Raw genomic sequence first — 18942 nt, 5'->3', positions numbered from 1 at the left:
ACTTCATGGGCGTAGTACTATAATTTATCAACTATTTTACCCCAAGGAGTATGGAATTTGAGTCAGTACATTATCAATTAGATGCAATTATAGAATTACATGTATAATGTCATGGATTATTTATATCTCGGTCACATTTGCTTTACGGCGGCTGTATGGCGAGTCGAAAACAGCCGTTTTAACATTTTTTGTACCAGGTACATATACATGTAGGTGGTTTGAATAAAAATGAATAAAACGGCTGTTTTTGGCTCGCCGTAGAGCAAATGTGACCGAGGTATAAATCAGTTGATTTTTTTCCTGTGGTGAATGGTACAACATGAAAATAGTGATATGTTTTTGAACACGAATTGTAGCTTTCAAATACAATGGATAAACGCAGTATGTTTATTGTTTTTGTGTGCAAATTAGCTGACCAGGGAAAGGATTATACACATAGGCCTGTATTCTGAACTCGGGTTTAAATCAAACCCTGGTTTAAAGTTGTAGTTTAACTATGGAGAGCCAATAGGAACACAAATCCCTAACAATTCATTAACTCATATGACATCCAAATTGTTCATATTTGTCTGGGAATAATAACCGAAGTATTTTTCTTCATAATGAAAGTAAAAGGAAACACAATAGTAAACGTAAGAAATATACAATATAAACAGAATTTTTGAACTTTTGGCCTCCCATAATTTTAACACAGTTAAACTGTGGTCTAAGTTAAACCTGACTTCAGAATACAGGCCATAGTGTCATTTTCTAAATGTCAAAACTGAACAGGGGCCGTAGGGGGGCTTCAACCCCCCTGCTTTTTTCCAAATCCGCGTACAAAAACGTAAAAATGACCATATGATTGTGATTTTTTGCATGGTCAGCCCCCCAAAAATTTTTTGGCTCAGCCCCCTCCCCCCACTTTGAAAACCATTCCGCGGCCCCTGCTAAATATGCGTTATATTTGTTACTTATTCTTATTGATGAATTTTCAATTTGTATTTGATATGGGATTATTCAATAGTAATTATCCTTTTATTAATTATGCCTTATTTGCATACACTACACTCAGTTATGAAATTCAAAGTGGATTCAGTGAGAGTATTTCATATACAAAATTAAATCAAGTAATTCATATTGATATTTAATGAGAGATTGTATAATGATCAAATTATATATACCTATTTTCTTCATACTCGGTAGTACTATTTAAATATAAAAACGTCTAAATGTTATTTTCTACACTACTATTCTATTTTCTATCATTGGGAGTAGGAATTGAAAAATGTTTTTAATTATTGATTTTTGTAAAAATGAATCACCTCTTGATACTTTGCATATGAACGAAATTTCCAAATTAAGAATGATCATTTGAATTACTAAGTAATTATCTAATGATTTTATTTCGTCTTGCATGTAAAAAAATTAGAATCATATTAGAATCCCATGTCAACAACGATCAACATAAATAATTGTTTATTTAGATAAAACTTTGATCGTGGCATAAAGCCGAATTACAAAAGTTTTGACAATACAAAAGATTGTTCAAATATTGCACAATTGAAATGCTTTATTGTCTATCTGTTAGTGGTTTTATCTCATATGTTCTCTATATAATTCAAATATAGCAAAAACAATTCATTATTGCAATTAATTATTCTGTTTCATATGAGAACTCTCACTAACATGTACCATAATTCAAATTCAAATGAATAAAATTGGCAAACTTTTTTAATTTCAGACCCCCTGTCTCATATTTCTCAGGTTTTATGTTAATATTTAGTATTATGTTGGTAATTTGGTAATATACAAAATTTTGGGAAGTGTATTTCCATTGACATATTCTATTTAACACAGTACTAATTTATATACACTACGTACTAGCTTATTATAAAGAGAAAAAACCTGCAAGTGAGGATAACTCGAATTAGTCACCCTACTTGCAAATTTTAGTATAGAGATTTATATATTTAAAAAGAATATACTTCCTTATGCAATAGAATTTAGGTAGAAAGTATTCACATATGTTGTTGGAACATTTTGATATTGAGTGTATCATGTTTACATGTATTTGTACTTGTATTTTGAGCACAAACTGCACATATACACAGTACATGTTCATTTAATGTACTAAAGTTGTGTTACATTTGAGGAGAGGTGAAAGGGAATGAAAAGGTATCAATTTGATTACCATGTCATTTGAGTTTTTTTTTAATTCAAAGTAATGTACTAATACCCCTTTCATAAACCCAATAAAACACAATTATGGACTAATAGCAGCATAATTTGGTCGTAAAATCAGAGGAGGACAAGAGTTATCCGCATTATTCTGATGCTGCTATTATCCGCATAATAGCGGCATCGGGACAAGATTTTGAGTTTATGAACGTATTTTCAAATAATGCGGATAATTGCCATGGTGCGGTCACAAGGTCACCCTTTTCCAACACAACCGCATTGGAGGGGGCGTGTCCAGTTGTCATGACGATTATCCGCCTTTTTCAGGACGGGCGCTCGTAAAAATAATTTATGGAGTTTGTGAACGCAATTTTTATTGAATTATCCGCATTACTCTTAGGCGGCTAATTGGAGGATATGTTTTATTGGGTTTATGAAAGGGGTATAAGACTTCTTCACCTATACCATTAGGTTGTTGGATAAATGCTTTACAACTTACATAGGAAGTCTGTGCTGAAATAATCTTGGATTTAATTAATAGAAACCAAAAATGAAGTGATTCAAGAAAAGTGATAGGGAGAAGAATGGACAAGAAAACTGTATACCCTCAGAATTGTGATAGTTGCAAAAGTAGAAAATTCTTCAAATTTATAAATTACAAAACATTTTAGCCAATCGTCAGTGTAATCATAAATGACAGAATGCTTTAAAATATCAATTTTTCTTATGCATACGAACACACAGTACTTTAGAAGTTATGAATACCACATGATATTATTCATGATTTGTTATTTGTGAAAGAAAATGATTATTCTTATTCTCTACTCTCATTTGTTATTTTCACCACTTCATGCGCTTTGTAATTTCAAATGACCGCATCAGTTTATGCCATATATGGTATTAAAAGAAATGGATGGTGAAAATATGTCAACATCAGAATGAAAAAAATGTAACATAGTGCAGTAGCAGAACCAGGATTTTGAAATAAGAGGGCAAATGACAATTAGTAATTTCTGAAGGTTTCCATGGCGAAGAAGAATAGTGTAGTAGGTTTCACGGTACACCGTGTATCTTTTTTTTGGCAATTGTTGGTCCTGAAAAGGACCACCCAAACTCGACGTTTCGACAAGTGTGTTCTCGTCGTCTGCTCCCCGTAGAGACGAATGATGTAACTTCTGGGCCCCGTCTTGCAAAGAGTTACGATTGATGTGATCAATAGCAACTATGGACGGCCAGCAACATCAACATGTATTATGCATGTATATTCATGCATTCATTGTTTTCTTGAAAATTCAATGTGCTTCTCTTTGTTTACAAAGGACTTTGTGCCAATTTCCTATAGAAAAAATTATGACAATGATGGATTTCCATAGAGTTACGATTGATTGGATCAATTGTAACTCTTTGTAAGATGTTGTAAGGGTTGTGATTGATCCAATCAATTGCAACTATGGAAAGCCAGCAAAGTCAACATATAAAATGCATGTTGGCTCAAAATTTTTTCTACATATGAATGTATATCCATAAATTCACTGATTACAGTACTTGACAATTTGGTGTGTTCTCCTTTGTTTATAAAGAACATTTGCAAATTTCCTGTAGAAAATTTATGACACTGATGGATTTCCAAAGAGTTACGATTGATTGGATCAATTGTAACTCTTTGTAAGACGGGGCCCTGGTTTCCATGAGGAAGAAGAATAGTGTAGTAGGTTTCACGGTACACCATGTATCTTTTTTCTTCTGAAGACGACAAGAACACACTTGTCGAAACGTCGAGTTTGGGTGGTCCTTTTCAGGACCGACGATTGCCCCAAAAAGAAACATGCTGTACCGTGAAACCTACTACACTAAATGACAATTTTTTTTAGATTTAGCTATATTCATTGGGCAATTCGCAAAATATATAGGGGTGTGCACCCCCTACCCCCCCCCCCTTGGATCCGCCAATGACATGATATGGAAAATGTTGATGAGATGTCAATTGTTTCATGGAAAATTCTAGTAGTAAAAAAAGCATAGTCTCTTATTACTGTCCTATTTTGTGGTGTTTGAAATTCAGTTTAACAAGTCAGTGAATTTTCACATCCATTGATTATTTTGAAAGAATCGTTATACTTTGTGCAGATCACCGTAGGGGATTTATTATTGAATTATTTTTAATGTGTTGGATAGATTACTTCTTGCAACTCATAAATTGTATTTTCTCTTATTTTTGCTCATTAAATAGTACTTTATATCTTGCACTATGTACCAATCTAATGACTATGTAAATTTATGATTAGCAATAAATTGAAAATGTGTAAGATTTTATTGTTGTAAATTATGTATTCACTTTACTATATTTGTACAGCTGATTAATTAATAAAAAAAATGCCAAAGATAATTTTAGACTTCTTGTTATTTTGTATGTTTTGAAAACTGCAACTCCTCCCCCCCCCGCACACTGTATACACACCCACTCATGAAAATACACACCCACATTTTACAACCAGTCCTCCCCTCACACCCTGCTCACCCATTTTAGTATATCCACCCACACACACACACACACAGATGTACCTCCTGTTTTAAAGAGCATCCTTCCATATCCCTCCCACACTCTCACAAGCACACCATCAAGTACACCCCTCCACACACACTACTCCAAAAGGCATACACACATCCACCCATAAACATTCACAATTATTGTCTATTGTCTTACAGCCTTCCTTCGACACCCCCACACTCAAATAGGCATTCCCACACATTCACCCACACAACCCACCCAAGAAATCACACACCCTTGTGTTTATCTTCACATCCTTCTGTGTCTCTCCTAAATACCCCCCCCCCCCATTCTTTCATACATCTACTCAAGCACACCAAACACATATACCCACCCATACCTTGAAATTTACAGAAACTAGCATAACCCATTAATGCCACTCACCCATGTTTATATCTTCCCACATCCCTCTCCCACACACATACCCATTATCATAATTGAAATAAGGTATACACATCCACTCTTGAACATACAAAGCAACATTTTTGGCTCTGGATCCCGAACTCATACGACACCCCTACTTAAGGAACTCCAACATATTCAGTTTAAAGTCTGTTTATATGTATACAAAACTCTGAATCAATTAGCACCTGAATATCTTAATAATACCATCAAAGTATACACACCCTCTCGTAATCTTCGTTCAATCACTGACACATGCAGACTTTGCATTCCCTTGTCGAAACTCTTCTCTACCGAAAAAACGTTTTGCTGTAGTAGCTGCCAAGACTTGGAATGCCATCCCTCTTCCAATAAGAAATGCTTCCAGTATTCTTGGCTTCAGATCTTCCCTGAAGACATTTTTTCCTGATTAATTTCCCTTTTTTATCTTGAATGACTGATTGTGGTTATTATTGCAAATTTAAAATATTATTCATACATTGTACACGCTATGGCGCCTCTATATATCCATTATTATTATAATATTAACATAACATGCTCATACACACATCTTTCCATGTCCATACTTACTGCCAACCCGCACGCACCCACAATTCATTCCATAACAATAGTCAGTACTTGTATAGCGCATAACACATGAATAACGTCTCTATGCGCTTCCAAAGGACTTGGATATTATTATCCTGGCTGTAGCTCAAGCAGCTTTTACGCGCACGGCATTTCAAGGAATAAATTCCTTGATATGGTACCCATTCACCTCATCTGGGTTGAGTGCAGCACAATGTGGATTAATTTCTTGCTGAAGCAAACTACGCCATGGCTGGGATTTGAACCCTCGACCCTCTGTTTCAAAGTCAGGAGACTAATCCACTGGGCCACAACGCTCGATTACATCTACTTCATGTATCCACACATACTCATTGAAAATGCCTCAAGTAGATACTCGAGTTTGATGAATTTGCCAAGACAATCAGGAATTCTTTTACATTTCATCCAAACAATTTTATTATTCATTATTTCTGCATTACAAAAAATTACAGCAAGCTGGCACACTTTAAATAATCACATTGCCATCAATGACAATATTTCATGGCATATAATATGAACATGATAGAAAAATAGATGATGAAGACGTATTAAAGTATTTCATTCGTGCAAATACAAGGTAGAATATTAGCTTTCCACCAGGGGCCCTTTGCACAAAACAGTAGATTTAATCATAACTCAAAAAATCAAACATAAGTTCCCACTGCATGATTTCAATTGGCTGAAAGTCAAGTTACAATTGATTTTTAAAGAGTCATATTCACCAAACATTTTGTGTAAAGGGACACTAGAATAACTTTACATGATTGGTAAATGCATGCATAATCATTTCCAAAATTCAAGTAGCATTCTACTACAGCATTGAAAGAGTATGATTGCTGAATACATTATTGCTCAAAATAAAGACTATTTACAAAGTAAATTTAGAAACATCTAAATAACAATAGATACATTGAGCTGAACATAATATGAGTCTTATTGCCTGCAATAAGTAGGATTGTAGTTGTAAAAGTGCCATTTTCCATTCCAATAAAAAAAAGATTTGTGTCCATACATTAAAATATCTACAAGGAAAAATGTCATTGATTTCTTATATTCTTGACATTATTGCTATCGATAGTTGTACTATTAACAATAATAATAATAGACAGTTCTTGTATAGCGCATATCACATTTATGAATAATGTCTCTATGCGCTTCCAAAGGACTTGGATATCATTACCTCAGCTGTAGCTCAAGCAGCCTTCCTGCACTCGGTGCATTTCAAGGAATAAATTCCTGCCAGGTACCCATTCACCTCACCTGGGTTGAGTGCAGCACAATGTGCATGAATTTCTTGCTGAAGGAAACTATGCAATGGCTGGGATTTGAACCCACGACTTTCTGTTTCAAAGTCCGGAGACAAATCCACTGGGCTACAACGCTCCATATTACAGAATTCAGTAAAAAAAAAATTTAGATATCTACATTTTGAAATTGCATAGCATTCCATAATGAAACTGATTAATGATTTGAGATTACCAGAATATTTCAAAGCACATCAGCACATAATCAGTTTTCCGACTCCACTATTCCTCAACCAGCACACATTCCAATTGAAAATCAATTCCCAATTATTATTTGGAGGTAAAAAGAAAACACCCACAATATCAAATATCAAACCCCAACATAAAAATTTAAAAGCTTAATGCCAAATGAAATTAATCATCAAAAATTTTGGCACCATTACAACTATCACTTCTTTCACAGAATAATTCAGTTATATGCAAAATTCAACTGAACAGCTTACATATAGAGCTATCTTGCAGCAAAAAATAAACATAACATAAACTTCATATATTGTAAACAAAAAAAATGCCCTCTGAATGAAAAGCTATAGGTATCAGAAATTAACAAAATACATTTGATAATTTACAAATGGATAAAAATACATATGATTTAACTACCATTCAGATATTTAAATACCATTAAAATTATATGCAAACACCATTCATATGGTGTCTAAATGCATGCACGATCATTCAAATACCTGTCCAAATGAAAATGATAACTATTAAATGCAAAAAATATATTTTCTGGCAAGGAATATGTATCTCGACTTAATTTTCATATTCAATCAATTAAAACTCCAGAAATTAGTGTTGCGTACACAAAATATTCTTAAATTTGATCTCAATGTGTCTTTTTACGGTGAAGTTATGTTCACAGTTTGATCTTAAAGCATGTCTATTCTAGCCTTTTCAAACTGAAAAAAAATAGATTTTTTTTTTTATTTGAATTTATTTAGTTGCATTTTATAAATATCACCCAGATAAGACATCCAAAAAATCTCTTTAACCAAATGACAAAATAAAAATACAATACAAATTTCTTCAGAATATTTATGCTTTCTTTTATGTTGCACTTAGTGTTTTAATTTACCTTTAATGTTATATAATTCTTAAGGTACCTTAATAAAAGTCAGATTCTGTGTTGGTTGTGTTTTCCAACAGGAGTCGTGCTCAGCTTATTTATCTTTCTAATCCTTCCATTATAGCATACATAGAACAGTGGGAGAATTACAAAAGGAAAGAGGCTAAGTGGGACTCCTGCAGAAATACACTGTCAAAGCAGTTCTGACTTCAAGGCCCACATTCTCAAAAGAGGTTTCAATTGTACCGTGGTACAAAACCATGGTTTATGCAGATTTCTCATATTATCGAGCTTCTCTTTAGCGCCCTTTGCAAAAAGTGCTCATATTATTGAATTTTTCTCAGCGGACCTGATTAAATAATTGTAATCAAGTACAAGAAATCTGTATAGTCCATGGTTGTGTGCCGTGGTACGATTGAAACCTCTTTTGAGAATACAGGCCTATAGGTATGTGTTAAAAAGCTATCTGAAATAGGGGCATATGATAACATATTTTTATTCACATTTTTCAAATCTTAATGTATTCAAAGAAGAATTTTTTTTAAATATATCTATTAAAGGGGGGGGGGTCAAATATGTAAATCTTTAAGGGGGGGTCAAATATTTATATCATGGGACATGTCAACTGACGATGGCAGAAGTTAACAGGAAGCCGCAAGGACTTGTGGGATTGGGTTGATGGTCACATGTTTCTTGGCATCGTGGGTGTGGTCATCGAAGAAGACGTCTCGGGCCTTGATGCTCCTATAAAGAGAAGAAGATACATTTATCGTGAAAGTGAGTGAATGTTAATTATATTCAACATCATGGCAGTAGCATAAAATAATTATTGTCTTTCTTTCAGTTGACCAAAAGGAAAGAGAGGTAACAATATGTCTCTTCTCTTCTGAGGAAATCACTTAGAGCCCAGATTCTCAAAAGGTCGAGGTTTCAATTGTACTATGGTACAAAAGCATGGACTATGCAGATTTTTAATTACATAATTATACTCCTTTCATCTAAAACAAAATGAAAAATTGAATGAAATGCACGCTTCTGGTAAAGGGCGCTTAAAGGGGAGTGCGGTAATACGAGAAATCTGTATAATCCATGGTTTTGTACCATGGTATAATAAGCCTGTTCACGGTTGTAAACTGCGCACGAGCAGAAAAAGGTCATTGGAGAGAATCATGAAGGTGGCTTTCAAATTCACTGACATAGGCATTTGTGATTTGATGATTATTCATGTATTCCTTTCAAAAAATTTATCACATCCAAGCTAAAGAGTAATAAATAGAGCTTTCATAATCACTGGTATTAGACAGTAGCAAAACAATAGTCAAATGTGCCAAAGGCAGACAATAAAACAGATTTCCAAACTTTATCCCTGATGTACTATTCTAGTCACCTGGTCTATACAATATGCCTTTTGTTCTTAGAATTTGAATACTCTACAGGTAAAGCTTACGCAACATCTACATTTGAAAATGATAGTGCTTATCCTAATGAAAAATCACAAAGGTCATTAGAGAAAAGATGATCATGAGCTAACCGTGAACTGGCTTATTGAAACCTCTTTTGAGAATACAGCCGACAAGAACTAGGGTGTTGGAGATAAACACCAGTTGATGGAATTAAATGAAAAGTTGCACACACTAAAGTTTGAAAATATTGCAACAAAGGATACTGAAGTAGTAACCGAAGGTGTTACAATAACACTCTCTTGTGTTGAATTACACTGACTGAGATTTGGAGGGTGAGTCTATTGGTAAGGGGGAATAATCTAATGTTGCCCCACCCCCAGTTGAATAGAAACGTCACAAATCTGCACCTGTGTACAAAAACACCATGGAGTTGACTAGTGTAGTCCTGTATGTACACCAGTGGTGTATTTACAACACCAATGTTTTCGCAGTGTATCTTACCTTGCAACATATGGGTGGAGGTCTCTCAGCTGTTGGGTGGTGTCCAGGGCGGGGCCGTAGGAGTGGACTGAGGTACTCTTGGTGAACCCGTCCGGAAGCTGTTTCATCACGCCGCCAAAGGTCCTACCGGCTCGGGCCTTGCCTTTGGGGTTCATGTCATAGAACCTAGAAAATAAGTTAATAGAAATAAATAGTTTGATTAAACAGAATATAATCGATCATTGGTAATTGTTTTGATCTATCATAGGAGGTCCCATATGTGTATGCATAGAATTGTTTCATCAACATTGGTTACCTGACATCTTTCCTTGATTTTCATTGGCTATATGAGAAGCACAGTTACCATGGTAACTGTTGGATAAATAAAGATTTGTCAGACAAAACGTCCAACAAGTCCTTTTCAATGAAATTGTCCCCTGGATTTTCCAAAATATTAAGAAACATCATTAAAAAGGTTATGGGTGGTGTGATATGACATTTGTTTGTATGTTTCATGTTGATTTTTTTACAGGGAATTTTTCTAATATCAAATGTCATGCAAATTACCACATACATGTAACCACTGGCTCCATACCTGAGCTTTTGAAATTGATTGCACATATTTTTAGTTCACTTCCAAAAGGAGCTAAATCCAAATTAGCTTGAGAAATAAAATCAATGCTTTTGGATACAGGATTATATATAGTCTTTTGTGGAATTATTTTTCTCCATTGCTCCCAAAACAGGTTCTTGATTTTGTTTCATGACAGTTACCTACATATATCTCAACTACAATCTGATATGAATAACATAATTTTCATTGTAAAAGTGGATCAAGATATTTTGGAAGTAATAATCTTGATTGAATAAAGCCGTCACGATGCACTTTTATCAACATGGTGGCAGTCTATCTTTGCTAGGAGCCAGTAGAGGCCTGAACCAATCAAGTAGAAAATCTGACAATAGAGCTTAGGGGGAAAAGCAGGTGATTTGCATGAATAGATGTATTGATCAATCAGGAGTTTAGCATGCCTCAGTGAATTCTTTAGTGCTATACTATAAATGAGAGTTAGGAGAAATATATATTGTCAAAATCAACTGAACCTTTTTTTTAAAGGACACTTACGAAACAACATGTACTGTCTGTGAGTTAGTGAAAATAATTCTGTTGCAATCACTGGATATTATTATAAGGATGCTTAAAAAAAACTTGTATGCAATTCCTATTAATGTTTGCTAGCAAATTAAGATGATTACTGTTCCATGAATAAATATCTTTTTCAAACAAATGAAAATGATGAAATAATTCCTTCCTCAGATAATTTGGATGTTTCAATTCATCTCCACAAATTCAAGCTTATATATTTCTGCTTAAGTTTCAGTTTTTGGTTTAAGGATAGTTTCTATGTTTGGCTACATATATTGCATGCTTGGGATTTTCATGGTAGAAATTATTCTCGACAGAAAATGTCACAGGAATCTACTTCAGGCAACTTACTTGGTATCATAGTGGGTTATCCATCTGTATGGCTCAATGGGGATCTGTACTTGCGGTTTGTCGTTGTTGTCGCTGTATCCGGACATCTCCTTGTTACCGACAAAGAACCTGCCCTGCTTCTCGTTGGCACTCGGCGACGGTCTCTGCTGGCCCTCGAACGACTTCTTGAAGATGCTGGAGTGGTTGTCTGGGTTGGTCATGTTGAGGTACTCTGCTGGATCCTCCTTTTTGATGCGGTCCTCGACCCGGCTCGGAACCTGGTCCCATTTCGTGTAGGCGTCCGTCATGACGCGATTGACGTACAGGGGTTTAGCCTTCTCGTGGGTGAAGCCGGTCTCGTGATCTGAACGGTTCGTGATGATGGGTAGTCTTTCATCTCCCTGTTAATTGAATGGATCGAGGTAAAAATCATTAATGAAAACATAGATCTAGCTTATTGGGAAAAATGTGTTTATTTTACTTCTTAAACAGAGTAGAATAAAATATATAATTTATTGTCTTTTGATCTCCCAAAAAAGAGAAAGAACAAAAATACTATCCAATTGCCATAAGGAGGATAACTATCAAGTAAAACATGACTGTCAAGTACATTATCGTACTGATGACTTATATATATTACATTGCTGACGTATATAACACATTGCCACATTGGTCGGATCATGCACAAGGGACGCGCACTACCGCATATCAATAAGATTGCACGTTACATATCAAGTGTGTGGGCTCAACTCTTTGCGAAAGCACCAGGAGTAAGAATGGTGTAACTTTTCGTAAATGTAAATTTCTTCATAAATAATGTTTATCATAGAAATGAGTGAAGGCAATTTGTAATTACCGCTGGTCGTTGTGATGGTAGGAAGCTTGTCTTCATGACGCTAGTTCCCGTTGGTCTGCCAGTCCAGGTTCCCTGTATAAATAGACAGTCATAATGCTAAATAATCATGTTCATAAACATACTACATCCTTATGTATCCTAAGACCAGTGAACTGATATTGTTGTGCATGTATGCCAACAAAAACTTTCATTGCAAATTAAACATATCATTAGATCTATCTCATCGAGCTGTAATGATAAAATTCTACCACAAAAAGTAATTTTATTAAAGTGCAATATCTAGAACGACACTCAGAGAATTGATTTGTCATATGTCGTTACATACTGTGAATGTTTGAGAACTTATCTAATACTGCTCTGAGATTAAATATAAGAGGAAATTCACTTGATTCTGGCTCGCTAAAAAGATTTACAATATACCACGACTTAAGCATTCTTTTTTTCATCTTCCTTTACGTGTATAGGAGTATAACTTGTGAAATATATTTTCTTTTGTAGTTTTTAGTGTTGCATTGTATAAATCTAAGTTATACATGTGCACTGACATAATATACAATATAAATTTATCTTCTGACATGTGCATTTCCTTAATGAAATTTGACATATTATGCAAGTTGACTTTTGCATTTTATTTATGCATGTTGGCTTAAAATGCATTTTTGTTGTATGCATACTGACTTATACAATTATTTCTTATATTGAATTTACTTGTGCATTTTCGACTAATGCTTTATTACATATGCATTTTGACTTATGCAATTATTTCTTATATGCATTTTACATATGCACTATATTGAACATACAGGCATGTTGTTGAAGGGTAAGCCAGGATGAAATGAAAATAGGTATGATGAAATAATGACCTATGCAAGTATGTATTTTAACTTATGCAATTATTTCTTACATGACTTTTACATATGCATCTTTGATTTTATGTACTGTTTACATATACAGATTGCCTTATGCAATTTGACTCATCCATTTTTTACTTATACATCAAGTACTTCTATGAATTTAACATGCAGTGTACTGAACTTACAGCCATGTCATTTTGAAGGGTGAGCCAGGATTAAGTGAGATAATGTTCTACATCATAGGCAAGAGTGAAATTCTGACTTATGCAACTTGCTATAGGCATTTCAACATTATGTATTTTGGCATATGTATTTTGACTTATGCAATTATTTCCTATGTGAATTTTTCTCATGCATCTTTGTTTTTATGTATTTTTACATATGGATATTGCCTTGTGCAATTTGACTTCATATGCATTAAGTACTTATATGAATTTTACATATGCAGTGTACTGAACTTACAGGTATGTCATTTTTGAATGGTGAGCCAGGATTGAATGAGACTGGTTCTACATTGTAAGCATGAGTGTAGCCAGACCCTTCCTTCGGACCCACGGTCAGAGTTGAACAATCCTCTGAAAAAGAGACAAAATAACAAAAAAAAATGTAAAAATTCAAACTTGTGCAAGTTGACGTATGCATCTAAAATTAGGTGCTGGGCCAAAGTCCTTTGGATATGCATCTAGATGATAAAGTAGTACATGTATATGGTGTATGCTTTACAAGAATGGAATATCATCACACAAGGTTACCGTATGCTAGATTTCTCTGCATCTCCCTGTCAAATTATTTCAACCATATATGTTTTTTCAACCATTGATTCTTTGTAAAAATATGAATTCTACATTTTAATATATGCCAGACAATCTCTCAGTGATGTTTTATTATTTTTTTAGATAGATTTTCATGTAAAATTGCAAAGTACATCAATTGATCAATACAAGTTTTTTTTTTCTGCCACTCCACAATATATCCTTGTTGTTTGGCTTTTAACGGTGCTCTCCTTTCGAAAAAGAATACATGTGGCAATCAAAATGATCTTATCATCTCACTTTAATGTTTTCACTTTATTATTTCCAGCAAATAAGGCCTTACATTTTATTTTTATTCTTTATTTTATTCATTTCTTCTCCACTCGTGGGCTGGATGGCCCTCTTCAGCCACAGGCTGTTCTTCCGAGGTGTCCAGTTTTAGGACAGTTTCTTTCATATGACATACTAAACAACTGGAACAGTGAACCATACTTTGGGGGAAATTACAAAAACTGAAGAAAGGTTTAGAAGAATTTTCTTACTTCTTTCTGAGGGTCTTCCAGTGAATCTGGTCCTACCCTCTGTACTCATGAAGTTTGGCCCGTGTCCTGCGTTCTCCAGGGAGACCGGATCCTTCGCTTGAAGCTTGTACAGGAGAGGGCGGTGTTTGGGTAAAACACCATTTATCTTGAGGGCAAGTCCGTGGTCCCGTGTGTTGACAAATACTTTCTTAACCTGTTATTGCAATTCAATGTCGTATATCATCAATCAATATTCAATATGATTTTAGTCAAGGTAAAGAATGATATATTATATGGGTTTTATTCGATGAAACTTAAATTTAATAAGGGTCTAATCCAAGCCAGAGAGAAACATGTTATAACTGTTTTGCATAGAAAGATATATCTGTTCACCTGGAAAAAGATAGTATAAAGTATGAAATGACATGTATCTTTCCCTGGAGAAACATGAATATGTATATCATTTCCTTGGGAAATGTCTCCCTAGATAAACAGATATACATGTATAATTCCCTGGAAAATGTATACTCCCTGGAGAAACATATCTATATATGTTTCCCTAAATAATATATACTCTCATGAGAAACATATATGTTTTCCTGATAAAATATATACTCTCATGAGAAACATATATATGTTTCCCTGATAAAATATATACTCCCATGAGGAACATATATATGTTTCCCTTGAAAAAAAGATATACTTCCTTGATAAACATATGTTTAGCTGGAAATTATATATTCCCTGAAGAAACATGTATCCCTTGAAAAATATATACTCTCTGGAGAAAACATGTTTCCCCTGAATAAAAAACATCATAATAAAGTATTATGTTTGATGGTGTAATAACAGAGTGGTATCATTTCTTATACTTACTTGTCCAACTGTTGGGTATGTGATGGGATCCTGTTGGGTGAAACCACTCTTCACTTGGTTTAAATTCTCAGGGAATCGATCCTTACCGTCTGATCGTATCGACGGCTGAAAATGCTTTGTTGTGATGGAGTGATAGTTGTCACCAACGAGTCTCCTGATAAATTTGAAGAAAAGGGAACAGATTTGTAATAAAAACATAACTGCATCAGTTCGTAATGACCTATCAAATAACCAAAACATGGAGGAAACAAATGAAGTTATAAAAAATTTGTTAATTTAGATGATTTCAATTTTTTTTAAATTCAATTGCACAATAAAGATTTTTTTTCAAAACATATTTATGCATAAAGTATGAAACATATTATAATTGTTTTACATAGAAAGATACATCTGTTTACCTGGAAAAAGATACTATAAAGTATAAAATAATCTTTCCCTGTATTGAACTATTGTTCAATACAATTTGCCCTTTATCCAGATGCATAACAGTAAGTGAAACTAATAAAAGAGATTATCATTTTTGTATAGTGTTCATAAGCATTTCACAAAAGCAAGTGTTCACTGATTCAAAAAAAATTTCACTGTGACTGAAATTAGATTCCATTTTCATGTTTGCCAAACCAAATCTAATCAAATTTTTGAAGTTGATTTACTTATATCAAACCTCACTGACATGGCCTATACACAGTTATGAATAATCAATAAAGAAATGGATCCAATTATAGTGCCGATAGAGCCCTAATGTATAAAACATACCAATAATGGTAACTCAGAAACGAACAAACAAACATGGTGTTTCCATGGAAACATGAAGCTATTCGTAGCATATACTATATTCACGGGTAACAATGCTGAATTGTTATCAACCTATAGGAGTACCTATCCATTTTCAATGCTTAAATTTTCAGCCATTCTCAAATAATCAAACAACTTATTATTCTAATACATGTACTTAAAAGTCCAATGGAGAAACCAATAATGGATAACCAAATAGTAAATTTCATGAAAAAAAAATTGTCAATTTCTTTGTAGAAATATTGGTTATATTCTCACTTTATCACCAATTTAAACCATTTCAGCAACAAAATATATTGTCATGGAAATGAATTAAATTTTTTTTTAAATTTCCTTTTTAGGCACATGAACAATCTGCAATAATAATCACTCATTTGGAAACAAAATAATACGACCCTATGAATAGAATTTCTAAACATCTATGGCCCAATTCTTCTATCAAATTTAATCTTGATAGGAATACTTAGATCCGGAAGGGGGGGGCACAGCCGGCCCGTACCCCTCCCCTATTGAAAGTGAGGACCTTTTTTTTTGCTTGTCAAATTTTCCGTGGACGAAATGACCTTCAATTTTAGGTGAAAACCTTTTTTTTTTTGCTTGTCATATTTTCATTGGGAAAATGTGGCCCCCCCCCTTTGGAAAATCCTGGATCTGCCCCTGCTTTGACCCTAACAAGCCTTCAAACTTACCCCATAGCAGGGTTATCGACCTCATCAAGACGTTGACTGTAGTAGACTCCCGGCCTGAAGTTAGACTGATATCCAGTCCCGACATGCCTCGTCGTCCGAGGCACGAACGGCTCGTGCTTGGCCCCGTAGGAGGTGGCGTACGAAGTGGAATAGAACTTCATGATGTCAGCGTCCGGCCCCTGGGTGGCGGAGACGTGGGCAGTAGGCTGACCGACAGGCAACCTACCCATGGTGGCTAGATAGTGGACGGATGGATGACGAAGGAGAGGGGTGAAGTTGATCTGTGGATGTAAGAGAGAGAAAAAGAAAAAATAGATTATATTGAGAATATTACATTATTGCATCCTTATCTGCCTAACATGAATCACCACTGCTAGTATAAAGTATGAATATTACCTAATGTCCTTTCGGATGAAATTAGATCTTCATGATGATCAATGATGATCATCAATCATTATTATTATCATAAAATATGATCATCTTAATCATGAAATATCAAAATAATAAATTATAATAATAATAATATAATATACAATATAATTATATAAGAAAAAATATCCATAATATTCAATACAATGATTGTGGGTATTAACGACAAGACAAGACAAAATACATGTACTACTCATCAACATCATAATACCATCATTATCAAAATTATGTCATCATTATAATCATCATCATCATCATCACCAACATCATCATCATCATCTTTTTCATTATCACTATGATCATTGCTATTATTATCACCATGATCATCATCATAGGCGGCAGAAGCGGAGGGGGGGAACAGGCCCCCCCTTAAATTTTGTGTTGATTACCTTTTTTTGGTCAATTTTGTTACCTGCGTCGCCCCTAAATTCAGGTGGACCCCCCTAAATTTTTTGGCTTCCGCCGCCAATGATCATCATAACATCTGACTGTAACATCATCATCACCATCATTAATACCTTCTCATCCCTTTTCTTCTTTGTCTCTTTAGATTTTCTTTCTCTTAATTCCTGTTCTCACTCACTCTTGTTATTCTCATTTTCATTCTCTTTAATTTTTGGATTTTTTCAAGTCAAAAGCCTAGCTTACACCACGGTTATCAAGATACCACTGTTCAATGTCAAATCAATAATTAATTTAACAACACTGATCCATTGCACCGCATCATGAGCTAAGTTATAATAGTTATAAAAAACTGAAACATCCTAAACTGCGTGATGATAAAATGATGATATTGAGTGGCCTAGCTATTTAACCCACTATGTGCTTTGATATAGAAAAACACCCACTAAGGCTCACTAGATTATCATATTCACAACACATGGGGAAAATATGAGAATATGACCTACAAAGCTACAGAGTAAGCTCCAAAGTCCAATGCAAAAACGCCTTTTGCAATCGGGCTCAAAATGAATGAAAATAAAAATTATAAATTTCATTAAATAAAATCTTTTACACGAACGGCTGATGAAACTACACAAGTATCTTCACTACTTTACCTGGAAAATTGCTCAGTTGTTCCCTAAAAGTCCCTGGATTGGCAGAAAAGGCAAATATTAAGGAGAAACATCCAGCAAATTCCTTATGATCGAGTTCTTTCACTACACAAAACACCACAACACAAGCTCCGTCAATACGGAAGCGATCTGTGTGTTGTGTTGCTACGAGTAACCAACATGTGCTCTCGGGAAAATATGAATATTCATGAGTATACAATATTTGCCTAAGAATACGCTACAACGTGGCGTCATGCGCTATTTTGGGAGTGTCGTGCTCATGAATATGCATTAGCTTGAACTTCAGGAAGCGGAATGTACACACCCGGGTACCGGAGAATTCAACTGAATATAGCGTGGAAGTTCATGCGGAACAAGGCCATATGATGATGACAAGTTATTTATTTAAGAGTGATTAATATCGCTGTCATGTTTTATAGGTTTCATTCGGAGACATCTGATGGGAATTAATTAGAAAGCAGAAACGAAACACGCTGCTCACGATTGTGACGGGGGAAATTTATCGGTCCCACATCTTGATATTTGTGTAAGTATTTAAATTGCCTAGGCTATAGGCCTAACTGTTAATTTTTAGATCTTGACTCAGTCTCAGGAGAAGACTTGAACATATTTAGAAATCTACAATGTATTTAATTACAAAGACCTATCAAGTTGATATAATATAAA

At 34.5% G+C, this 18942-nt stretch overlaps 2 protein-coding genes across 5 annotated transcripts in view; one reads left to right on the top strand and one right to left on the bottom strand.

Annotated features, from left to right (window-relative positions):
• Positions 1-6087: 6087 nt before the first annotated feature.
• Positions 6088-18535, bottom strand: LOC129282462 (stabilizer of axonemal microtubules 4-like). Its single transcript, XM_054918359.2, has 9 exons — positions 18259-18535; positions 16772-17052; positions 15288-15441; positions 14433-14625; positions 13601-13713; positions 12285-12356; positions 11450-11829; positions 9973-10137; positions 6088-8812 (listed from the first exon to the last, which is right to left on the bottom strand). The coding sequence occupies exons 2-9, from the start codon at positions 16999-17001 to the stop codon at positions 8710-8712; spliced, it is 1410 nt and encodes a 469-aa protein (XP_054774334.2). The 5' UTR covers positions 17002-17052; positions 18259-18535; the 3' UTR covers positions 6088-8709.
• A 10-nt stretch (positions 18536-18545) lies between these two features.
• Positions 18546-18942, top strand: part of LOC129282903 (circularly permutated Ras protein 1-like) — a 42686-nt gene continuing 42289 nt past the window's right edge. For 2 of the 4 annotated variants that reach the window (XM_064115007.1, XM_064115006.1), the window contains exon 1: positions 18716-18802. The gene's annotated coding sequence lies outside the window, so the exon portion shown is untranslated. Of the gene's footprint in view, positions 18803-18942 lie in introns of all 4 variants that reach the window. The other 2 variants (XM_064115008.1, XM_064115010.1) reach the window with 2 other exon arrangements.

Source organism: Lytechinus pictus, unplaced genomic scaffold (assembly GCF_037042905.1).
Source record: "Lytechinus pictus isolate F3 Inbred unplaced genomic scaffold, Lp3.0 scaffold_20, whole genome shotgun sequence".
Lineage (NCBI taxonomy): Eukaryota > Metazoa > Echinodermata > Echinoidea > Temnopleuroida > Toxopneustidae > Lytechinus > Lytechinus pictus.
The sequence above is the reverse complement of the archived record's forward strand: the minus strand, read 5'-3'. Positions and strand labels throughout refer to the sequence as shown.